The sequence below is a fragment of the Equus caballus genome, chromosome 7 (genome assembly GCF_041296265.1).
Source record: "Equus caballus isolate H_3958 breed thoroughbred chromosome 7, TB-T2T, whole genome shotgun sequence".
NCBI lineage: Eukaryota > Metazoa > Chordata > Mammalia > Perissodactyla > Equidae > Equus > Equus caballus.
The window spans coordinates 74449081-74474927 of record NC_091690.1 but is presented as its reverse complement, the minus strand read 5'-3'; the positions used below and the strand labels follow the sequence as shown (position 1 = coordinate 74474927).

The following is a 25847-nucleotide window of genomic DNA, read 5'->3' as shown; positions in this document are numbered from 1 at the left end:
ATTAGTGCAATGGATTACATTAATATACTTTTTGATGTTAACATATCCCTGAATTCCTGGGATAAACCAACTTGCTAAGGGTGTATTATTATTTTTTTTTATATATATTACCAGCCTCTGTTCCAGTGCTGCCTTTTTCAGAAAACAGAATCGCCATTAATCCTAATACTCTACCCATAAACTCAGGAACCATCCTTGACCCATCTCCAAAAGATCACCAAATTCTGTCCATTTTACCTCCTAAGCAGCTCTTGAATCTGTCTACTTTTCTCAATCTCTACTTTCACCTCCCTGACCCAAACTACCATATAATCTCTTCTACAGACTACTGTAAGTCTCTTAATTAGTTGTCAGTATATACTTTTTTAAACCACTTTATTGAGATATAATTCACATACCATACAATTCCCCATTTAATGCCTATAATTAACAGCTTTTAGTATATTCACAGAGTTGTGCAACAACAATCTGTTTTAGAAAATTTCATTATCAGCATTTGTCTCTCTCCACTTCATTTACTACACTGCAGTAAGAGATCTTTCCAGAATGCAAATTTCATTTAATCAGAGCAGGAGTGATTAAATGTTTGCTACATTAGTTTTTATGTGATGAACTGCCTAGTTTCTTCAGGTCAAGGTTTATTTCCCTAGTCAGAACGCTTACAGAACATTAAGAGCAACTATAGATGACACATACCTAGAAAGTTGTGGGCGGTTGGTACCAGCATTGAAGAGAGTGGGAGAGGCATGGGTAAACCACTTCTCAGAAAGAAGGTTGTATGTTTCAATAGCAGCATCAATATCTTCACTGTGAATCCCCACAGATACCCTCATCAACATATGTTGTGGTCTTTCAGCCACTAAAAACAAAAGAGAACCCTGCACATGATGAGACATGTCAGAAAAAGGAGGTTGAGACAAACACTTGGATCAAAAAAAGGAACAATAAAAAACTTGATATCAATAAGCAGGACAATTGTTCAATAAACAAAAGTTAAAAAGATTAGAGTTGAAATAGAAATGTCAAGGCTAATAGCTCAAAGCTCTATATTCAATAGAATGAATAGAAAATATTACACACAAACATGTTCATTTCTCACCTTTTCCATTGATCTTCAACAAATAGGACCGCTCCAGCGTCTAGAAAAAGCAAAGCAACCAAAAAACTTTCAACACACAGTTTTTAAAGACACAGTAGCTATATAATTCACAACAAAGTAATCTATTTAAATCTCCTCAGTTTTTATATAATTTTAAATGAAGAGAATAGCACGTTTATTTTACTAGCTTCAGTTTGGAACATTATCAATTGGCTGTTTGTTTTGGAAAAGAATACATCAAAATTTCTGGAAAAAGCCAGCTCTCTATTAACGTGCGTAACAGTAATAGCAGAAGTTGTGGTATTCACCACCATCGTCATAATGGTTAACATTTACACAGTGCTGAGAACATGCTAGGCACTGCTCTAGGCAGCACACACACTCATTTAATCCTCAACAGAATCTCTTGTTGAAATTTTATCATTATTTTGAAAAATGAGAAAACTGAAGCACAGAGAGATTAAATAACTTACTAATAAGAAACAGAGCGAAGATTTGAACCCAACATTCATGTTCCCAATCTCTACATAATATAGGTTATCAGTACAAAAGGACCTAGAAAAGCACTTGGCACATGGTAGGGATTCAATAAATAGTTGTTGCATAAACAGTACAATAATATGGAATAATTCTGGCAAATTATCTGCATAACTCCTCAGGTAATCCAGAAGTAATATTTGGAAAATTCAAAACTTGCAAATGGGAAAGCTATCTTTGTTTAATTCAAACAGCCACTACCACCCTAACCCCACTAATCCCCAAGTCTATCCCAACTCCCAACAATTTATTGTTTTTATAATTGTATCACTAAAACATAACAAAAATCTGTATTTCCTAATTTAAGGAGGAATTCCCACTTATTTGAAATCTTATTATTTACCTTAAAGCCAAAGTAATTGTAAGAGAAATCTCGGTCATAGATAATGGCAGAATTCAGGCGCTGATGGAGGTGAGAAAGAACCCATAATTAAGATAATTAGACTTATTTTTACAAAATCTGGCATCTTTCAGCCCTGACTCCAGAACTAAAATTGATATAGGATATAAAAGAGATAACACTAAGTATTATTATTGTAGAATAGAAATCCATATCTAACGTTAAGAAAAAATACATATATATAAATTGACTATCCTAATTAGGTTTAAAAACATGTATATTAAAAGACTAGAAAAGAATATGTAAATATAAGTTACACATAAGTAAACTATAAATTTCCCTATTATGTTTATAGCACATCTCCAATTAAAGAGAGAAAGAACATGAGCATAAAACGGACTATATTATCATCCTTAAACATGTTTTTAGACTACTTGTTAATCCAAAAGTATTGGTACCACATATTTACTAATAGATATTTTTATTTTAAATATTAGCCGATTTTAAACTGCACATAACAATATAATGATAAACAACGATAGAAGGTAGGATTACATTAATTCTAAGCCTCTTCAAAACCCATGGTCCTTTAAGAGGTTTTAAACAAACTGCTGTTGTTGACAGTAAGATTTTATAGCAGAACTGGCCGTTGTTATACAGTTTTTGTAGGCTATAAAGCCATTCAGAGGAAGACAAAAGCAATTAGGTACGAATAATCATTTTGGATAGAGAAAAATGGAGCCAGTTTTTCAAAATACTAAGTGTTTCTGCATAATGATCCACATCCAAGGACTAGAAAACTCTATATGAAACTCTTCCCTTTGTCTTAAATTTTTAAGGGCATCTTTGTTGCCAAAGGCAAGTAGGGGCCTAGTATGAAAAATAAAGAACTGAAGGTCCTGATTATCAATATTTGTTTTTTAGATACAGGTTTTTGCTACTATTGCTTTATTTTTGTTTTTAACCTGTCTTCAAGATTATACATATGAACAACACACAAACTTGGTTTTCTTAGTCTCTCGAACATCAGATATATATTTAGAGACGTGGTCAACTAATCCTTCTATTACCTAAAGTGAAAACTGGTTTCTAATCTGTCTAGATATCATAGTAAACAAATCCTGTGTGCAACAGGCCTAGCTAGACCTACACATCTTTTCCCTTCTGTCTTCTGGCATCTAGTTAAGAAAGGGATTGGAACATAGGTAGATAATTTTTAAGCTGCTGAGCAAGATCTTTTAAAATTTTACCTGAGCAACCTTTTTGGGAGTCAGTTTCGCAAAATTTTGAAGGCATACACTCTGGCTCAGCAATTCCACTTAAGGGATTTATCTTATCGATATACTTATTTATGACCAAATCACCTACTATACAAGGATACTGACTACATTGAAAAATGGAAATCAAATATTCATCACTAGGGGCCGGCCTGGTGGCACAGCAGTTAAATTCGCACGTTCCGCTTCAGTGGCCCGGGGTTTCCTGGTTTGGATCCCAGGTGCAGACACAGCGCCACTTGGCAAGCTATACTGTGGTAGGTGTCCCATATATAAAAAAAAAGTGGAGGAAGATGGGCCCGGATGTCAGCTCAGGACCGGTCTTCCTCAGCAAAAAGAGGAGGATTGGCAGCAGACGTTAGCTCAGGGCTAATATTCCTCAAAAAAAAAAAAAAAAAATTCATCACTGGAGCAATTCTTACATATATGTACAATGACAATTATCTATAAAACGGGAGGCTATGCAGCTGTTAGAATAGGGCAAATTCATAAATGCATGTACAGAACCATCTCTAAGATATACTTGTAAGTGGAAATAGTATCAGTGACAATATAATGCATAGCATGCTACCACTCTAAGGAAAAATACACACACACACACGTGTACTATAGACTAGCTCTGGAAAAATACATTTTAAAATGATAAAACGTTGTTTCTAGAAGAAAACTAAGATTCAGAGAAGGAGAAAGAATTACTTTTTACCTATATCTTGGTACTGTTTAAGCTTTTTTAAACGTGTCTGCTGCTTTTAAAAAAAGATCTACAAAAAAATTTCACCAGAAAAGCATTATACATACATCTTTGTTAGCCAAAACAATATCCAGTGTTGGCTTGGCCACCATGGGAGAGTGCTTGCCATTATGTGGATTTATGTAGTTGTAGAGATCTTCCATCACATCTAAAAAAAATACAACAGAAAATAAAAATGTCAAAATCACTTAACAGCTAATTCAGTCTTCAGGTAATAGTTTAAAACAGTGGTTCTCAACCCTTTTTTTCATCCCAACCCACCTCAGTGGCGAGCATAGAAGGTGCTCGATAAGCATATACATGTTGAAGAAATACATAATAATGCCTCACTTAAGGAAACAATCTTCCAGAATTAGAGTTAGTGTAGGCTCTTGTAGTTTGAAAAAGATTCCTAGGTGATTCTGATACCCAAACCCACTGAAAATTATGGCCTGAAAGTAAAGTAGAAATTACAATCTCAATTTTCTTCTATCCTAACAGAACACGGAAACTCAACTTAAAGCTCAGAATCTATCATCCCAAACATTTCACTTCTATAAATGCACATTTAGTAAGCCCTCTCACTGTGCTCTTCTTCAAGACGTCACAGCAGTATTTGGCCCTCTATATTTACAGATAATACTTACACACATAACATACACACGCACACACAAAATGCTGGCATTTTGATTGGAATTGACTTGAATCTATAGATCAATTTTGGGAGAACCGAGATCTTTACAATAAATCTACTGAAGAAGGCAATGCAATATTTGAGGCCCGACATAATAGATCTGGAATTGAGAGCCAAAGGATTTCTAATCTCAGGCTACCAGCTGACTTCTTATATACCACATTTTATATAACAAACAAATTATTTAACCTTCCTCCGCCAAGATTCTCTGAGCTGTACAACGGCAGTGATGAAATGAAATGTTTGCTAACGGCAACAAAAGATTAACTGTTACACTTTGTTTAAGCCAGAACTTGTCAATAAATATTACTCATTTTTCCAACTGCACCACCACCACCAACTGCCTAAAGATAGGCTTCAAAAAAAACAGAGAGGCTGGCCTTGTGGCCTATTAGTTAAGTTCAGCACACTCCGCTTCAGCAGCCTGGGTTGACAGGTTTGGATTCCAGGCATGGACCTACACCACTCATCAGCCATGCTGTGGCAGCAACCCACATATAAAGTAGAGGAAGATTGGCACAGATGTTAGCTCAGGGCCAGTCTTCCTCAAGGGGGAAAAAAAAAGAGGAAGATTAGCAACAGATATTAGCACAGGGCTAACCTTCCTCAAGCAAAAAAAGAGAGGAAGGTTGGCAACAGATGTTAGCTCAGAGCTAATCTTCTTCAGGAAAAAAAGAAAAGAAAAGAAAAAGAGAACAAAAAGGTGAAAAAAAGGATCCACTGACCCTTCCATACAGCAGGTCAGCAGCCAGGAGAAATAGGAAGTTCTAGTCCCCCCTCTGCCATTAACTTGCACATTTTGCTTTTTTTAAACAAGATGTAACTTTTCTTTTGACATCCAAGGTTTCATTCTAGTACCTTATAAATTTTCTGAGAATACTAAATTCTTTCTAACTTCTTCCTCTAGACTCACCACTGAACACTTTCTTTGTTTCTTTGTGCAAATTAGAGACAGCAATCCTTGCTGCCAGGATAGCATAGTCAGGGTGCTTAGTAGTCAAGGTCGCAGCTGTTTCAGCAGCCAAAGTATCTAGTTCCACGGTAGTGACCCCACTGTATAAGCCTTGGATTACTTTCATGGTGATCTGAGCCTATAAAAACCAAACCAAGAATTACTTGAGCTTTCCCAAGAACCAACAGGTTCCTTAAGAGAGCAATGAAGAAAACAATCAAATTTATATCAAAATAAAACAGACAACTTCCTTTCCAGAAAAATTATCTTTCAGAATGGAGGGCTGTGGAAAACTTAGTAAGAAGAACTCATAAACCAACTGAGCTGCCAGAAAATGCATACAATATTTACAATAAAGGGCGTCACGAAATAAATAAATCAATAAATTTTAATACCTAAGTATAGCTTTTATAAAGATTAGCAGTCTCACAGGGAAACAGCTAAAAACAGACCAATGATTATATAAGTATTTCCCCACCTTTCCTTCAAATTCTCCGTATGTGGTCAGGGTTTGAGCTACATACTTACTCATTTTTCCCCAATTCCACCTAAGAACAAGTACAGGAAAACAAATGAATCAAACTTTAATCACTCCAATTAAAGGAGATAAAGCCATAAATTAGAGTTGGAGCTGAGTCATCAAATAATTTAATGACTGCTCTTTCTTTGGCACTTCACCAATTAAATTGTCTCAACTTTCATAATCTTTTCTGATATTTCACAATCACCTTGTGAGATGGGTATTATTACTATCACCGCTTTACATGAGGAACTGGAGGCTCAGGTTACTGGGACTTGCCCAAGGTTACTGTCTAAGTCTTCTGGCTCCACATCCCATTCAACTTCACTGCATTTCACTGTTTTCAAGACCATATTCTAAGAGGTTCCCCTTTTTAAAACACACAATGTACAGGTTATTATCATACATTTTTAAGAAGAACAAATTCTAAGTTGTATATATGTGCATGTGTGTAATTACTAGTTTATAATCTATTCCAATTACTTTATACCTAAGCCCAAGTTGCTCCTGATCACTTTCTTCTCAGATCCAGCAGATAAGTTATGTTCAGTAAAAGAGTAGAGAAGTCTTCTAAATAGTTTCTGGAGCTACATGGCAAGTAATCAGAACGCGGGATAAAATAACATCTGTGTGCTAACTGTGCCAGATCTAATAGCATGCAGACTTTTCCAACTGAATCTAGCCTAGAAAGCTTGAGTGCTACAGCACCCTCGCACTTTGAAATGTAGTAATGCATGAGGCAATAGAACAGCTAGGAGTCGAGAGACCCAGGTTCTTCCTCCTACACTCCTTCTACCTTGTACAAGTCACTCCCCTTCTCCCTTTGGATCTTTCTTATCTATAAAACAAGAAGATGAAATAGGATGATCTCTCGGGTTTGTTCCAACTCTAACATTCTACGGTTCTAATATTGTCTAGAATTCCTAAAGGTAAAAGAATTTATAATAAGCATATTTTAACGTTGTATAAAATTATTTTCTTTTGACCATTTTGGTCAATTCAATATTTCTCAAGCATCTAATTACATAAATGCCAAGCATTGTGGATATCACGAGGAGAAGATACAGCCCACCCTCAATTCTAGGGAAGGATAGAGACGTATAATTAATTTCTATATTATGTGGTTAATGCTATGAGGCTAGCATAAGTGCTACAGCAGTACAGATAAAATACCCAAAAGAGGCCAGGGCATCATGGGTGGGTTTGGAAACAAAGATTCTTAGAAACTCCATTTTAGGAAGATCATTTTGGAAGCCATGTGGAAGACGCATTTGAAGAGGGCAAGATTAGAGGAAGACCAGGAAGGAGGCTTTAGAGACCACTAGAGACAGCAGTCTACATAAGGGACGGTGCGGGTCTAGAGCAGAGGAGTTACAGAAGAGGAGAAAAGCAGACAACTTGTGTATGAATAGTTTGTTCTCCTTAATGTAAATGTTGTTCATGAAATCTATTTTATATTACTTATAGGAATTCTTTCTACATAGACAACAAGAAAGCAAATTTCAAACCAGTTTCTACCCAAATGACAACAATTCCAAATTTACTATAGGCTTTTCCACTTATGAATAAAACAATTTACTCAAGGAAGACTCTAATAAGAAATGTTAATATCAAGTTTTCCTCTTTGCTCACTTTTATAGTTCTCTGAAAAGTCAGAAGTCACAGCACAGAACCAAAATTTAGAAAAAAAGTTTTAAGCAATGAATTCACATTTTATATCCAAAGCCATAAGCAGAATACCAAACCAAAATTTATATAAAGTGAGTGAAGGGACAGAGATAAAACACAAGTAAAAAGAATCACATGAAGCAAGGAACCCAAGACACAAACCATATTTACTTACAGGATCAACAAAGTCCATATTGAGTCCATAACAAAGCTTCTGGATTCGAGACGTAATTTTGTCAAACATAACCCGCTCTTGGCGGCCATCTGAAACATCAAACCATACAATTCATGTGAGCACTTACTAAGACAGCAACGTCAAAGAATCAAATGTAATCGACATGTGAACTTTTTAAATTGACCAACGTGAAATGCTATTTGACAGATAAAAGATTCAGACTCTCAAAACATTCATCAAGAGATTATTTTTGTATCTTCAAAAAGCAGGGATTCTAGACTGAAAGTTTTCCCTTTCCTTACATTGTAAATCAGATGGACTCTTGCAATAACATCCCAAATGATCTCTTCCCTACCTTGTCCCACACGGCAGCCAGAATTATTCTTTTTTTTTTTTTTTGAGGAAGATTAGCCCTGAGCTAACATCTGCTGCCAATCCTCCTCTTTTTGCTGAGAAAGACTGGCCCTGAGTTAACATCCGTGCCCATCTTCCTCTACTTTATATATGGAATGCCTATGACCTCATGGCTTGACAAGCGGTGCCATGTACAAACCCAGGATCTGAACCGGCAAACCCCAGGCCGCTGAAGCGGAATGTGTGAACTTAACCACTGCGCCACCAGGTGGGCCCCAGAATTCTTCTTTAAAACTTAAGTCAAAATCATGTCATTACTCACCTGAAAACTTCCAATAGTGGTTTATCTTCTCCTTCAGAATCAAAGTCAAAATCATTACAATAGTCCGTAGAATCCTACACAACCTGACTTGTGTGCCTCCTTCCCTCCCAACTTTAACTCCTAGTCTCCCCAATTCCTCACTTACTCTACCCTGGCATCCTTGCTATCTTCACCTCTTTGTCTTTGCTCAATGTTATCTTCTCAATGAGGCTTTCCCTCATCGCCCTATTTTAAATTGCAATGCCCCAAAGACAGCCTTGTTCTTCTCATCTCCGTCCTCCTCCTATCCTTTATTTTTCTCCATAGCACTTATCATCATCTGACATACTATATATTTTATTTATGTATTTGTTTATTGTGTTACTCTCCCCACTCATTCACTAGAATATAACTTCCAAAAAGAAAAAGATTTTTGCATGTTTTATTTACCAATGTATTCCCAGTGCCCAGACCAAGGACCAAGGTCTGGCACATAGCAGGTACTCAAATATTTATTGAATGCTAAATGACTTAGAAACCAGTCTTTATTCTAATCCTTCATGATAAATTTGGCTTACAAACTTCTCCCAGGGTAATTAATGATTTTGAATTTACTTCACATCATGTAAAAAAGTACTTCTATTTGTAATTTAACACAATCTCCCACAGGCAATCTCTTAGTTTTAAATATTTCGGGGATATGAAAGCAAATACATGTAGACCTTTTCTAGTTAGTCCTTTTATGATTTTGCACTTAGTTCATATTCCTCTTTGTCCTTCCTAAGAAAAAGTCCTACTGTTCTTAGTTTAACTTCAAATAGTAGCTCATTGAACCTTTATTTATTTACTCTTACCAGGAATAGTAGACATATCCAACCACTAAACAGTTTTAACCTTAGGTAAGCTACATAACATAATTAATCATCACAGGTTTTCATTTGTAGAACAGGAAAAATTATTGTATGTCTTCCACTTACCTCCTCAGTTTATTGTGACAATAAAATGAGACAAGGTAAAAAGTGCTCTTGGTACAGAACTTTGGTATAGTTACAACTATTATAGCTCATTAAAAATAAAGCTGCTCTTATTGGGAAAACACTGATCACAGTATCTGATACACAACAGTCATTCAATAAATGTTAGTGTCCCATACTGACTCATTTAGTTTGTCTCCTCAGTCCCTTGTAACTAAAAGGCAACATGTTAAATATGTTTTTACATTTGGCCTTCTCATTCACATGTGTATTCTCAAACTTAGCTCAGTGGCTGGCCCAAGGTAAGTTCTCAAATGTCTGATGAACAATAAGACACCACTACTAACCCATCATCAATAGAAGTTCATTTTTCTTCTACATTGATACTTTAGCACTAAGATAGTCCTCTTTTTGATCACTGTCGTGATCTCCTTTTCTAACCAGATTCACATACGCAGTGTTTAACCCTGGAATAGAGTAAATTAACTGGCCCACACTAGGACTGAGCCCTCAACACTCTACCACCTGGCTAACTAGGCAGACAGGTAACCACAAAGCAACTGAGCATTCTGCAGCTGCCAAATTAATCAAGAAACTGACAAAACTACAATAGCAATTGTCTTAACTCACACTGGAAAGGGGAGGCACACTAAAGATCTAAAGGGCCAGCGATACACGGTTCTCTAGCCTATCATTCCACTTGGTCAATTTTTTCAACCCAGATGCTGATTTTATCACATCACTAATCCATGCTTCTCATGCCTGCATTATTATCCTCTTCTCTCAAGCAAGGCCTTCCTTAATTTAGCCCAACATCACCTCTTCTACTATTCCCTATGAAATAGTGTAAGTCCCAATAGGGCCTCTCAGTCCCACATCCACATCCTTGGTCATACCTTACTCTGACTAACGGTCCCTCTTCCACCTTTCCAAACCTCTAACTCCTACTCACTCTCCAATTCTCATATCCATGAAACGTGCCCCAACCACTGTAACTCACACTGACCTCTTCCTCCTCTGAAATCCTCTAGAACACTAATTGTCTGATTTCCTCTTGGTTACAAGCTTTCTTTAATTCTTCTCACTTCAGGAAGACTTTGCTAATACTGTAAGACCAAGGATGTGCCTTGTCTACAAGGCACGAACTTTCTAGTCCTTCTACCTGGAATGTTCAGCCCACAGATCTTCACACAGTTGGTTCTTAGTATTACTCAGGGCTCAGCTCAAATGTCAGCTCCCCCCTGAGCTGAATTCCCAATCCAAGATTATATTCTCATTCATCTTTTATCACATTACCCTGTTTTACTATCACCATCTCACTAATCACTATCTAAAATTAACTGATTTTTATATATTTACTTGCTTCTTGCATACATTTAACACTCTCACCCACACCAGAATGTAAATTGCATGCGAACACAGATTTAGCTTGCTTTGTTCGCTGCTGAATCCCCAGCACTTAAAACAGGTCCTGGCACAAAGAGGTGCTGAATAAATACTTTCCGAATAATTGAATGAATGGGCTCCTATAGCCTGTACTTTACCTAACACAGTATTTATCATATTTTATCACATCAACAGTTTTGTCTGTCTTCCTAAATTGATTGTAAGATCTTTGAAAGCAGGAACCATGTCTGCCTACTCAGTGCCCAGCACAGTATCCACAGAGATTTGTAAAATAATACAATGGGCTGTAAAGGGAATTAGAAAGGAAGGGAGGAAGGAAAGGAGGAAAGGAGGGAGAGTATAGAGAAAGAATGTGAAATATAAGAGAGATTATCAGAGTGCAAATGGATGCTTTGGAAGGTATTATTTTGAAAAGTTTTGTTTCAGTTTTATGTATATACATACATATAAGTGTGTGCACTCAGTCATGATGTGAAATGTAATTTTTACTGTGGGTTACAATCCAAAATTTTGGAAACACTATAGTAAATTCCAAAGCACACTTTACAACTCAGTCAGCTACACTGCACTTATTCCAATGGTTGTCAACTTTTATTTTTTTATTTTTGAGGAAGATTAGCCCTGAGCTAACTGTTGCCAATCCTCCTCTTTTTGCTGAGGAAGACTGGCCCTGAGCTAACATTCATGCCCATCTTCCTCTACCTTATATGTGGGGACACCTACCACAGCATGACTTGCCAAGTGGTGCCATGTCCTCACCCGGGATCCAGGCCAGCAAACCCTGGGCTGCCGAAGCGGAACGCGGGCACCTAACCGCTGCGCTAACGGGCCGGCCCCAGAACTTTTATTTTTTTAATCTTAATCTCCTTGAGCAATATGATTCTCTCCCATGAAGAAAAATAGCTCAAGATAGCAGATGAGAAAAACTCATTCACATTCCCTTCCGTTTTCTAACAATTTTCGTATGGATTATTCCTACATCCCTAACAATCCTAAAGTATTTGAAGATGGAGCTGCGTTCTCCATTATTTCCCTCATGGTGCTTAGCAAGATATTAGCACATTCAGAAGTACTTGAAGGCTGACTGCCAGTTGCCCTCCTAAACAATTACATTAAAATTAACAAAAACTATGGGAGTTAGTCTGCTACTACACTGGCACAACAAAAATAAGAGAATGGGGGAAAAATCCTAAGCACATTAAAAATCAAAAATAAAATAAAATAAACAAATCTAAGTACAATTTTGTACATTAACACACCTTGCTGAATGCTGCACTGGCAGACTCTAGCAGCGAACCATCTGGATGAAATTATGTTCTCCGAAGGAACGAGAAACAAAACAAGCCCTGCCTTTTGCCGCCTGTTGTAGGTGGTACTTTTTAAACTACACTATTTGAAAGTGGACCCAAAAGGTTAAAAATTCAATGCAGAGGTGTCACCCACTCCAGTAATCTACATCCACAAGTTTTCAATTCATCTCTGTTACAGATTTATCATAAGAAGATCCTCATTCTTCCATAACTTTTTCTAAAGGTCTAAAAACCTGGATGCTCATCTCTCTCTCACAGGAATGGACCAATAAAAGTGCACTATGTATTTTGGTCTTTGGTCTCATCAGCTAAAATGAGGGACTAGGGAAATTCAGAGAATGATGTTCTCAAGACACTAAAAACAGGAAGAAGGGCCACCACTCTCCACCTCTCCATCTCTTAGCTGTAGTTAAATCACTTGGACACATACCCACAGCACTTAGCATATATTTTAAAATAATTACTCTCATTCACTCTTTGAGCATCTACTCATGGCAGGTCCTACGCCAAGTGTGGCCATAAAGTCCCCATCTTTGAAACACTCACAGCCTAGTGGACAAAACAAACATCCAGTCAGTCAGCCAACCAGTATTTACTCAGTGCCTAGAATCTGAAATAACTTTATTGCTTTAACAGAGGCAAGTAGATTCGACTCAGAACTTGTTCATACCTGTCTCACATGGTTCTCTGTTCAAAGTATGTTTTGCTCTTGTTTTTCCAATCTGATTAAACCTCTTCCCAAGGCGGGGACTGTCTCCTCTGATAATTTCACAGAGCCAAGCCAAGGGCTGGCACAAAGGAGGCACTGAGCAAGTCTAATGAGGAATAACCGCTGAGGAAGAACACAAGTCCCTTGCTCTTCCTGGTTCCCATCCTGTCAGATGCCTTGGCCACCCTACCCTGATCCAGTATCTCTTCCCACCGCGGGGAAGGACTCTCTCCCAAACTGACTCAGTCTCTGTCCCAAACTCCTCTGGGACTACCCCTGGGGCAAGTGGCAACATATCTCCTCCAAAGGCCAAACTCCAGGGAGATGTCTGAGGCTGAGATCTGGCGTTTGTCACCCCACATTCCTACTCTCACTCCACGAAAGAGATCAGGAAGCCGATAGGTGCCGGTGTGGGGTACAGAGTCCCTTCTTTCCTAGTTCTCCCCAGTGCCTAGGAAAGGTCATCAACCCCACGGTTTTCAAACAAACGTTTCAAATAAAGCTCCGGTGTGAACTATGAGTTCGAACCCTGGCCTCCCCATCAACTAAAACAGGAAGAAAGGCCACCACTGTCCGCCTCTCCATCTCTTAGCTGTAGTTAAATCACTTGGACACATACCCACGGCACTCGGCATATGTTTTTAAATAATTACTCTCATTCATTCTTACAGCATCTATTCACGGCAGGTGACTCTGCGTCGGTCCCCGAAGCTCTCTGCGCTTCTGCTGCTGCATCTGTGAAGAGGAGCTAACGATCCCTGGCTCGGGGACTCGCGGGGAGGCACGCACACTAACTCCTTCAGAAAGGGAGGTGTCATCCTTTTGAAATGCGGCGGGACCACAACGCTGGGAGGGCACCGACTGAGGGCCCGAGAGGGCACGGGGGCCGACGGACGGAAGCCGCAGGCCGAGCCGGCTGACAGGGCGGGAAGCGGCGGCGGGCAGGGCGGGAAGCGGCGGCGGGCGGGCGCGGCCAAGCGCTCCGGCGGCGGCAGCCCCGTCCCCTTTCCCCGGTGCGAGCACCCCGCCGCCCCCTCCCCGGCCTCTCACCTCGTTTGATCACATGCATCGCAGCTAGTGGCTGAGGCGCTGAGGAACCCAAGACGCGGCTGCAGCTCGGAGGCGCTGGCGGGATCGAGAAGGTGGCCGAGTGCGAAGGGTCGGGCTCCAGACGTTGCTCAGGAGCAGGGACCGGAGTGGAGGCCAGAGAGCACTTCCCTCCACAGAGCCGAGGCGCGACAATCTGAATCCCCTTCCCGCTCCCGCCACCCGCGACGCAAAAGCGGCGCGACGGAGTTCGAATGACGTTACTCGATGCGGCCAGCGCCCCCGCCGGCGGGCGGAACTATCGTAGCAGAAAGTCGGCCTCGCCCAGTGGCCGCCATGTTGAGTATGGGCAGGGCCCCCGAGCCTGCGCCTCTCCTGCGGCCACGCTACATGTGGGCACGCCCGGCGGGAACGCGCTCTCCCGCCGCCATGTTGGATATGGGCAAGGCCGAAGCAGAGGCCCCGGGGCCGGATGGAGCGAGCAGAGCCCGCCATGCCTGGCCCCGCCCCTCTCGTCCCCGCGCCGCCGCCGAGGTCAATACAGTTCAAGTATTTTTGAAATACTAACAACAAAAACCCGACCATTGAAGATACTTTTTCTTGTCTTGACGACTGTTGCATTACGATAACCCAAGACTGCCGTCCCATGTGGGCTGTGGCCTCGGATCTACAGCCAGAGGCAGCCAGGAGCCCAGGGCTCTTAGGTCAGCCAGAAGTCAGGCACTCAGTCGGCTTGGAAGAGAGCCTTGCTAATAAGGCACTGGCTTTGGATTTTATCCTGAGAGAAATGGGAGCCCTAGGAGAGTTTTGAGCAGGGAAGGACCATGACCCAAGCTTTAAGAATTCTCCAGTGGATGGTGATAGAGACAAGGTTAAGCAATAAGAGTGGCGATAGAATGAGTTTAGGTTTGGTGACTGAATGTAGGGAGTTAAGAACAGATGAGAGACATAATATACAAGGCCGATGTAGAAGCTTCTGATTTGGGCTACAGAAACTGATTTTTATGAAATCTCACGTTGCATCTCCTCCTAAAACCTTTCATTGGTTCCTCACTGACCTTCAGATGCATCCCACGCTTCCTGTGAGGTAATTCTAAAAGTCCTAGGTGATAGGTGAAGCTATAGGATAGATAGGGTCAGGATGGCCTAGAGATAGGGCTGCCAAATTTAGCAAGTAAAAATAACGTGTCCCAAATATTGCATGGGACATAATTATACTAAAAGTTACTGTTTATCTGAAATTAAATTTAACCGGGCATCCTGCATTTCATCTTGTTACCCTACCCAGAGAGCTTTTGGGTGTGTGTATTAGAACTTCATTTTTCCTTGTCAGAGGAGAAATAGTCTCTTCTTCACCCTGTCTGCTATGCTAAAGAGAGCACAGAGAACACAATGAGAGTCAAAGCCAGCAGAGGTTAAAATCTCCTACATGCTTTATTGGACTTCAAAGAGTCTTATGAAATAACACAGAAAAACCCATGTGAGGGTGTCCAGGGGGTACAAGGCAGTCTGTAGCCTAGCACCCTCCTAAGACCAGCCCCAGGTGTCCCCACCCCAGGCCCAAAAAAGGATCCCAGAGTAAAGTCATGGCAGGGAGTGGGGGCAGAGGGAAAATACCTTGACAGCCATAGCAAAAACAGGTAAGGGAGAGAGTTGTCTAGAGGGTGGGAAGGGTGGGGGGAAGTGGTCACACAGCCACCTTCACCTACACTATCTTCCTTAGCCACCCTCTTCCCTAAACTGGCTGTGGCCTTTGAGCCTCTGGCCCAGGCTATGCAGTGACATGAAAATGGGGTCTGACAAGGTCAGGGAAGTATGTGGTGCAGGCACTTGGGAATTCAGGAGATTTCTTTTTTCAATTTTAAACTGTCTTTTGGTTCAAATGTGACAACATCCTGCCCAATAGCTTCAGGGCCCCATTAGAGCCCTGCATCGTGGCTGAGGTTCCCATGGCCAGGGGAGCTGATTGTCCTGAGCCCCAGGAGTACTGATGTTTGGGAGCATTTGGGCAGCACCTCTTACAGACAAAAACCCTCCTGCAGTGTGGGGGAGCAGGGATAAAAGAGATGCAGGTGCGGGTGAGAGAAGAGAGAAAAGGTGACTGCCTTGTAGCCCACAACTCTAGCATCTACTCATCCTCCAACTAAGAGAGAAGTCTCTTCCAATCTGTCCCCCAGCCTGGCCTCTCTTTAAAACTCTCTAATAGCTTGTTCTCTGGGAATTGGTTTCATTCCCCCACGGACCCCTGGAGGCCTGAGTGAGCTCCAGGCTGAGGTTCCCTCTGGCCCACCACACTCTCAAAGAATAAACCTCAAATATTATGCCCTAGGCCCCAGTCTGGGGCAAACAAAACCATTGGAGGTGGGGTGGAACATATCTGAGGCACAGGAGTCAGAAGTTATTCTTAACATCTGCCCTAGCTACTAGGGGAAGTTGGAGAGTGGTGGGAGAGAGGAGCCTGAAAGCAGGAGACAGACAGAAACAAGAAACCAAACCTCAAAACTGGGACAGCAGAGACGGAAGCTGGACCCCAACGTGGAGCTGGGAGCTGAGGGGACAGCAACTAAGACATGCACTGAAGTGGAGAGGGAGTGACAGCAGCAGCCCATGGTTGGGAGGGAGGCAGGGCAGGCAGGCCATGGTGGTCAGTTAATAAATAATGTTGAAGGACCCAAGGATGAGGGGGGCAGGTATGTACAGTGCCCAGGCCCCTGGGCCAGCCCTTCCCATGCCCCACTCTTGGGGCCAGATATCTTGGAAGGGAGAGAAAGGGAGGCAGAAGACCAGGGAAGGACAAGCTGTCCTGCCACTGCCACCCTCATCCTGCCTATTTCTTAAGAGGCTTCTTAAAGATTTTGAGGGGAAACTTCTTCCGGCCTGGGCTGGAGTCTGTCTCCTCGCCAATGGAGCCATTATCCTCCTCAGCCACAGCCTTCTTGCCAGCCAGGTGGGGAATGCGTGTATTTCGGCTGGCCTGCAGGGCTCGGCTGTCCCCAGCTGGAGATGGTGTGTCTGGGTCTGGGGAACTGGAGCTGTGAGAACGGGAAGAATCCAAAAGTGGAGAACCACCAGGTGGGGCTGAGGGGCTCAGCTCCATCAGGCTGTGGGCCTTCTCCAGCCCGTGGTTCAGCGCCAGTAGTGCCTTCTTGGCCAGGGCAGGGCTGTCAGGCAGTTTCTCCACCAGAGACCCTGGGTGGACCCCCTCAATCAGCCGGTGGCTGCCGTTGGAAGTCATGGCATTGAGAGCTTCATCTGCAGCCCGGACCATCTGAGGAGGCTTGGGGACCATACGCTGGCGGTCACTCATGTGGAGGGAGGACTCCGAATCGGAATGGGTCAAATCCCTGCAAGACAGGGCAAAGAAGAAGAAAGGGACACAAACAGGATAGGGGGACAGGGGGAAGTTGAAGAGGAGAAAGGGACAACATGAGAAGACAAGGACAGGGCAGGAAAGTGGAGATGGAAAGAGGGGCAGGAGAGATAAAACAGAATAAACAGGCAGGTGAGAAAGAGAAGAATGAGAAACAGAAGTAAGTTGATATGTCATAAGTAAAGGATGAGAGAGGAGGGAGGAATAGGAATGGGGATAGATCAGAGAAGAGACAGGGAGAACAGAATAAAATTGGGGAGGAAGAAAAGCAAAAGGAGAAGCAGGTAGAAATAAGAAAGACCAAGGAGATAAAAAAGGAAGAAAAGGAAAAGTGATGGCAAGAGAAGAGACAAACAACAAGAAGCAAAAACAAATGTCATTATACCATCATCTGTCTGGCAAAGTGCTTTCTAATGCCTGGGCCCCACCCCTAGTGAATGCCCAGGCCCTAAACTGGTGCAACCATAGGCTTCAATTGCAGAGGCATCCTCCTCAATAAAATCTCTGCCTTCCCATAGCTGGCTAGATTTCTTAGGACTCAGCCCTAAGCTAACACAGAACCCACATATTTCTCTGAGTCACCATTTTCCATGTCTCCCTCCCCACTTACTCCGGTCACATCCTGGGACACATCCAGTCTGGGCCAGGCGCCAAGGAACAGGGTACATGCAGTAAGTGGGCCTGACCCAGGCTGGGGAGGAGAAGGTTAGAACAGCCTTGCAAACAATCCCTCACCCAACCCAAAAGGCCAGGATGCTGCCTCTTCCAACCCCCGCACAGAATTCAAAGGTGGTCACAGAGAAGTGTTTCAGAGTTCAAAGTCAGCTGGCAGCAGGAAGGGTGGGTTCTCTTATAGAGCTCTGCTGACAGGGAGAATGTAGGGAGGTGTAGAAACACAGTGTGTTGCCCTTTAAGGAGCAGTGGTTCAAAAGAGCTGTGCACTCGCTATAAATCATAAAGTCTGACTCAATTTCCATCTCTGCCTGAGGCTTGCTGTGTGACCTTGGACAAGTCATCTAAACTTACTGGTCCTCAATTTTGGCCAAATGAAGACAATACCAATTCAATTATCTTGCAAGACTGTTCGGAGGATCAAATATGTCGGCAAAGCACTTAGAAATGGAGAAAGTACTGTGGGAATGAAGATGATGAGGCCAGTCAAGCTGGACAACCCATATGTGGGCCAGTCACAAAAGGCTTCTTTGCAAGGCTGAGTTATGGGGATGTGGCACTGCACACTGGACATGCACACACAGAGGCTAGTCCAGGAAGTCAAGACCCTTTAGGGGGCTGGCTATCCCTAAGAAGGCCATGAACCAATTCCCGATGCCACCCCTCCTGCCTCTACAGACAAGAGGGTAGATATGGGGATTCCTGCCAATCCTTTAACCCTCCTTCTGCTTTCCCAGAGGCCAGAGAACCCATGGCAGAGGCAGAAGAGAGGGCTAAGGGAAATGCTTAAACATCCAAGTCAGGAAGCCAAAGGGAAGGAGTCATGAGTGGGAAAGGAGAGCACCACAGGATCTGGAAGGAAGGAGGCTATGGGTCAGAAATTAGGGAGGGCACCAGGCCCCTGAAACAGGCAAAAGCAGGAGGTTGGCTCATAGCTATTCTAAGTTTAATTCTCAGTAGGAAATAATTAACTAAACAGCCACCTCATGGGCCAATACCTTCTTGGAGAAAGGGGATAGCAGAGAACAATTCCAGCTCCGACTCCCGTTCTAAAAATACTATTTCAGCCACATACTCTAGTGTTTACCATTATTCAGTCTCATACTTGGTTTCACATATCTGACACTGTCCTTGCTTCTATTTAAATGTGCCCTTGTTTCTCTAAGCTCCAATATGATGCTCTCCATATACTGCCTTTTCTACACATTTATGAATCACAGAGGAAGGTGCTCAGCGGAAGGAAGTTCTGGGAAGCAACCACACTGGGAAGAGGGGCCCTTTAGGCTGAGGAGGTGAGGCTCCTAGGACCTTTCTAACACCAAGGAAGAGAGGTCAAGAGGCTGCTCACTCCTCCTGGCCCACAGTCCCATCTGGTCATGATTCCCATCCCTCTATGCCTCTATCAACTAAAAGCTGAGACTTCCAAAGCAAGAAAACAAACTGGGAGGAAGCCTGAGTAGATATAGGAGGGAAAAGGCCCACTGAGGCGAGCTCACCTCCCCTCCCTGAATCTCTGAGACAATTCAGGCCAGGGGTGTCCCTCCCCAAAGGCTGGGCTGCCTTGGGCTCCCATTCCAAGCTACTAACCTTACTAGAGAGCCTGTTTGCCTTTAGAGATGATCCTCTGGTGCATGGTGTAAAAGAAAATTAAGTAGTGAACAGGCCAGGTGGATGCAGGTACCTCCCGACCCTCCCTCCCCACTGCCCTCACTTGGGCCTTGGAGCATGAGATTCACAGCATCCCCTTGTGCCCCCAGCCCAATTCAGTCCTCTCCATCTGTATTCAGAGGGGCAGTCTCCCTGCCTAGGCTTTTGGATGAAAATGAGGATGAGAATGAAGATGAGCAGCTCTGCTGAGTGATAATGCTAGTAAAGGCAGTCCCTTTGTGAGAGAAAAAGGAACAGCCCTCAAGAATAACTATCCAGACGTTCAAGGGGCAGAGCTAGAGAGACTGGTATCCAGAGTGAGGCAGGAGCAAAAGAAAGCAACAGGGTAAGCAGGCTGCAGCCCAGAGGCCAGGACTGGGCCATGGTCACAACTTCAGAGATGAGAGTTCCTTCCAGAGGAGGGGGACTTTCTGAGGGTCTAAGCTTGTTCCAGGTAAGATCAAGGCTACTATCTCTGACCCTAGCCTACCATCCTGAGGTATTAGCAGGGAAAGTCCCTGCAGCTGCCAGACCAGGCCTGGGAGAAAGCCTTTCCCCAATTCTTATACTATTATTACCCTTAACTTCCTACTCAGAGAGTACTTTAATGCCTGCCCCACCTATAAACTTTTCTTGTCCAAGACCGCTAAACCTGTTTCCCTTCTATTCCCTAATTCCATGAAGGGTACTACACCTATTCAGTCACTCAAGCTAGAAACCTGGGTGTCATCCTAGACTCTTCCCTCTCCTTCACTCCTCATAGCCAGGTACCAAATTAATCCTCTCCTTTCCATCCCAAGACCTCGTTACCTCCCCTAGTGGTCTACTGCAATGACTTCCAAATTCCTGTAGTCTCTCCCTTCTTTCCTTCATACAGGCAACTAAAATGTTATTTCTAAAATGCAGATCTGACCAATTCACTTTCTTTTAGAAACTCTTGCAGTTGTCCATCTCCTAAAGGGTAATGGCCAAAGCCCCTAGCCTTTGAGAGCCCTTTATCATTTTAGCCTCATCTGCTACCCCTTCCCAGCAACACATATCCAATGTTCTAACCACAAACATATCATATTCTCTTGAACCTCCATGCCTCTGCACATGATGTTTCCTCTACCTAGAATACACTCTCCTTTTTTCTGCACACAGAGTTTTAGCACAAATGTCATCTCTTTTGTGAAGCATTCCACCCAGGTACACACTGTTAGTCACTCCCTCCTCAACACCCATAGCACTTATCAAATTGTCCCACAATTATTATGTACCTCTCCCAGACCAGACTGTAATTCTTGATGGCCGGGATTGTATCTTATCATCTATGAATCCCCATGCCCAGCAGAGCCTGGCACAGAGTAGATATCTATAAATGTTTTTGAAGGAGTAAAGGAAGTGAGGACTCCACTGAGATAATGGATGTGAAAGTGCACAGTTTAGGCAAAAGTGCTATAGGACCGTGAGGGAGGGGGGTTGTTACTCATTTTTAGAGTCAGCATACCCCAAACAGAGAAGGGAAGAAAGGTCTGGGGAGTTAGGCTCACCTAAAGAAGGAGTCTCAGGGCTGGGAAAGGGCAGGACAAGGAGAAGAGGCCCCATTGCACACACACCCCCCCCCCCCCCGCCCACAGATGCCCACATAGCAGCCAGCAGGCAGAGGCCAAGGAAAGGTGGCAGAAAGGGAAGGAAGGGAAGAAAGAAAGAGAAGAGATACAGCTGATACCCCAAGCTCTCTGAATGCCCTGGCATCACAGCGGTGCTGTCAGAAGGGGGTGGGTCAGGGTAGGGCTCCATCTGGAGGAAATAGGAAGTGCTGTGGTGGTAATAAACAGGGTGGACATGAACGGTGGTGATGGAGGTGGTGGAGGTGGTGGTGGTGGTGGTGGTGATGGTGGTAGAGGAGCAGGAAGAAGCAGCAGAGGCAGATGGAGAGCTGATCTCGTGGCCTTCAGAACTGAAAGACTGTCCAGATGAAAGGCTGCGCATTCGCCGCAGAGATACCCGGCTTGTCAAGAAGTGGCCAGCCTCGCCCTCTACCAACCTCTGAGATCCTAGGCCAAGTTGTGTCTCCGTCAGGCGCTGCCGGACACTGCTCTGCAGGCTGGGGGCTGCAAGGAGAGTGAAGAAAGTGTGAGGGAGGGGTAGCCTATTTGGGGCTGGCAGGCAAGCAGGTTTGCCCATGGAGAAATGCTTGCTGGAGACCACTCTGGGCCTTTGGTGCCCAATCTGGAGAATGGGGCACCTCCTCCCAAGAACCTCCCACCAAGGGTCCTAAAAGCAAGGGGAAATTGAAGATAAGGTGGCCAGGTCAGTTTTAGTGGCAATTCCAATAGAAGGAGACCTAGGGCCAACATTACTATAAAGGGAGATGGCAAGGCGTTAATGGGAGACCACAAGCAGGACAGGGGAGGATAGGAGTTGGAGGCAAGGTCCGGGAGAGCACTAAGAACCAGCCTTTTTAGAAAGTAAACCTCAGGAAATAAGTCACAATTTAGACAAAGATTTTTACACAAACATGTTCATCACATCACTATTAATAATTGTATGAAAGTAAACATAAAGGTGGAACAATGGGAAAATGATAATACATCTAATTGCTGGAAGACTATACAGCTATTAAAAATTCTGCGTATGAAAAGATTTTAAAAACGTAGAAAAATGTCTATTAAAATGCTCAGGGAAAACAAAAGGATATAAAATTATATATAAAAGAAATACCTTGAGCTATGGAACACAAAAGACTAGAGTTTGAAACTAGACCTTGGCCGGCCCAGTGGAGCAGCAGTTAAGTTTGCACATCCCACTTTGGTGGCCCAGGGTTCACCAGTTCAGATCCCAGGTGTGGACCTATGCACTGCTTGGCAAGCCATGCTGTGGTAGGCATCCCACATATAGAGGAAGATGGGCATGGATGTTAGCTCAGGGCCAGTCTTCCTCAGCAAACACAAGGAGGATTGGCAGCAGATGTTAGCTCAGGACTAATCTTCCTCAAAAGTAAAAAAATTAAAAAAAAATTTAAGGGGCTGGCCCCATGGCCGAGTGGTGAAGTTCGCGCGCTCTGCTGCAGGCAGCCCAGTGTTTCGTTGGTTCGAATCCTGGGTGCGGACATGGCACTGCTCATCAAACCACGCTGAGGCAGCGTCCCACATGCCACAACTAGAAGGACCCACAACAAAGAATATACAACTATGTACTGGGGGGCTTTGGGGAGAAAAAGGAAAAAAAAATCTTTAAAAAAAAAAAAAAACAGAAACTAGGCCTTTCCACTTCTAGCTGTGACTTTGAGCAACTTACATCCCTATTTTAATTCCTAATTAATAAAATTCTGCAGAGTTGTTGTGAGGCTTCAAGATAATGTATTTAAAGTACCTGACACAGTTCGTGGCACTCAATAAATGGTAGTGGTTATCGTTACCTTGATGACATAAAAAATTATTTAAAATTTCACAGATAAAAGACTGAAAGAAAACGTGCTCAAATATTATGTTCATATTTACTCTCTTACTTTCCAAATTCCCTCTGATGAGCATGTAAACAACAAAGAACCAGCTCTTGGATCAATGTTGCAAATCAGGCTCTTCGAAGACGATGGCCACCATGCCCAGTGCAGGGCTATGGGGGCACCTAGTAATTTAGGAATGTGCTAGAGCATCCCCCTTGGGCTCAATCCCAGCTCCAGCTGAACACAGAATTTACACCTTTGTTTTTTCTTTTCTACCCTGGCAGATGGGCCTCCTTGCCTTCTCCCTAAAGATGGGAGAAAAGGCCAGGTTACAAGCAGGGCAGAAGCCTTGGATGAGCCACCAGGGAGAGAGCACAGTTCCACGGTGATGGAGAGCCGGGGAGGCAGGGCCTCTATGGCTGGTGGCTTGCAAGGCATGAGAGGGAGGCGGAAGAGGAAGTATGGAATAGAGCGGGAGAAAGGGAGAAAGAAAGGGAAAACAGAGAGGAAAAGGGAGAGACACGAAAAAGAGAAAAGAGGGGGAGGATCTTTCCTTCCCTCTTTCCATCCCAGCCCAGCTGGAAAGAAGGGCCACCAGGACATCTATCTAGCTGGGCTGAAAGGAGAAGCATAAGCCTTCCATCACCATGGGTGTTCTCTCTCCAGGTCTCAGCTGAGCAGGCTGATCCTTCTCACCCCCGAACCCCTCCCTGCAATTAGTAGGGACAGTGCTGAGGGAACAGAGGGAGCAGGCAGGGGAGTGAGGCAGGCAGGATAAGGGGCCCGTGGGGTGGGGCAGGAGTGTTGGTTTAGTCCCCAAAGTTGGAAAAATAAAAGCCCCAAAGGGGCTCCTCAAACCCGGGTATTTCCAGAGGGACTGATCATCCGAGCCGGCGGATGTTGAGCAGAGAGAGCGGTCACTGAACCTACGCCCCATCAACCAGGCAGCATCTAGGGTCCAACGGCCAGGCCAAAATGAGAAGAGAATCTGATTTACAGGGGGCTTCAGCCTGCACATCGATGGGATAAGGGAAGGGCCAGGGGCAAGAGGTGGGTGGGTCAAAGCTAATGAAGGTCCCTCCCAAGCCAGAGAACATAGGAGACTTTAGATGAGTACGTCAGGATCAAGCTCTGCCTGCTAGTGATCCTAACCTTGTTGGGCCTTTGACTAAAGCCCTGACAAGATATCAGACCAGGGAGACAAACAGCTAGGCCAGAGATAAAATATCATTGAGGAAATTTACAAATAAATACTGTCTGGAGCTAAAATCCAGCTTGATTAAAGAATCTGGCTTTCTGAAAGTGAGCCCTAACCCAACCCCAGCTTTCTGCCATCCCTTCTGCACTCGTGGGATATGGGCCCAGGACAATAGCTTTTCCATAAAGGTCTGTTCTATTTATCTAAAAGAGTCTCTGATCCAAAGAAAAATTCAACTGGGCCAATAAGGGATAAGTGCCTTCATTCACTGAAGACTTCCCAAAGAGTGCTGTCTCTTTTGACTTTGCTCTACTCAGCTCTCATCACTTGGGGTGGGGGCGGGGGGGAGTGTGTGCAGGAAGACCCAAGACAGAAAGTAGGGAGGTCCAAGAGTTCAGGTGGAAAGCCAGACATGTTTGTGGAGGAAATTCCTCGCGCAGGAGATTCCTCCTGCACAAGAACGTCTTTCTGGCTTGGAGGATTTAGGGCTATAACATTGTAAGGGACTATTGCTTCCTGGGGCCTCACACAAAAAGGCAGAAAGGGACATCATTCCATTCATCTACTTTAACAATCAGGAATAAGGAATAAAAATGAAAACAAATAAAAGCAATAGTCAAAATGAATGCCATTTTTCTATAACGAACCACTAAAAGAGATTATTTTTATAAAGGTAGATGAAGGGGAGAAAAAAGAAGAATAAAGGGATTAAAAGAACACCAAGAGTAAAGGAGACACACTTGACACAATAGACCCAGAGGGGCAGACAGAGCAAACAGCAAGGAAAAACCACTGAAAGGACAACTAGAAAGGAAGAGCCTGATGCAAAATGCGCTTTATTAACCAAGGTCATGAGTTGAACTATCTTCCTTGGTATCTGCCCCACATGCTGTTCAAGTACAGCTGAGGCCGACGATTTCTTAACCTGTGCATCAAAGGCTCCTTCCTTCATCCTCACCCAGGAGGTCACCTACACTGCATGGACAAGGGTGACACAATCTCCTCATCCATGTCATCCACGTCGTCAGTCATGATGAAGTGGGCAGGGTTTGGGCGTGTACTGCCCATCCAGCTGGGGTCTATGTTGAGGGCAGCCACCAGTGAGTGAATGCCAGGGTTATTGACAATCTGGAAGCCACAGAGGATCTCAATCTGTTGCCAGCGGTGCAGGCGCTCCCGCAGTGCTGCTGTCACCTCACTCAGAGCTTGCCTGAAGACAGAGGAAAGAAAATTGCAGGCATGGGCTGGATGTGAGCCTGAATAGGAATAAGACCTCTTCTCAGAGGAACAAGTTGGGGGGGAATATGTGTAAATAACAAACACAATTTAATCATAAAGTTAAGAGCAAGGTGGGAGCTCAATAAAGGCTGGGTCAGGAGACCAGACTGTCCCTCTGTCCCAGTGAAGAAGTAGAACTGGGGTTGGAGGCCCTGTAC

General features: G+C 43.6%; 2 protein-coding genes across 18 annotated transcripts in view; both read right to left on the bottom strand.

The window, feature by feature from the left end:
- RRM1 (ribonucleotide reductase catalytic subunit M1) overlaps positions 1 to 14538 on the bottom strand; it is a 34863-nt gene extending 20325 nt beyond the window's left edge. The window contains exons 1-7 of the mRNA XM_001499886.7: positions 14098 to 14538; positions 7993 to 8081; positions 5591 to 5768; positions 4052 to 4152; positions 1980 to 2039; positions 1100 to 1139; positions 697 to 859 (exon numbers count right to left, since the gene is read on the bottom strand). Coding sequence (XP_001499936.1) covers positions 697 to 859; positions 1100 to 1139; positions 1980 to 2039; positions 4052 to 4152; positions 5591 to 5768; positions 7993 to 8081; positions 14098 to 14116 — 650 coding nt within the window. The 5' untranslated portion in view covers positions 14117 to 14538. The remainder of the gene's footprint in view (positions 1 to 696; positions 860 to 1099; positions 1140 to 1979; positions 2040 to 4051; positions 4153 to 5590; positions 5769 to 7992; positions 8082 to 14097) is intronic.
- A 971-nt stretch (positions 14539 to 15509) lies between these two features.
- The window catches only part of STIM1 (stromal interaction molecule 1), a 172989-nt gene continuing 162651 nt past the window's right edge, over positions 15510 to 25847 (bottom strand). For 7 of the 17 annotated variants that reach the window (XM_001499852.7, XM_070274568.1, XM_070274564.1 and 4 more), the window contains 3 exons: positions 25386 to 25621; positions 21813 to 21879; positions 15510 to 17438 (listed from right to left, as the gene is read on the bottom strand). In XM_001499852.7, coding sequence (XP_001499902.2) covers positions 16922 to 17438; positions 21813 to 21879; positions 25386 to 25621 — 820 coding nt within the window. In that variant the 3' untranslated portion in view covers positions 15510 to 16921. Of the gene's footprint in view, positions 17439 to 19723; positions 19761 to 21494; positions 21880 to 24071; positions 24165 to 25385; positions 25622 to 25847 lie in introns of all 17 variants that reach the window. The other 10 variants (XM_070274560.1, XM_070274561.1, XM_070274563.1 and 7 more) reach the window with 5 other exon arrangements.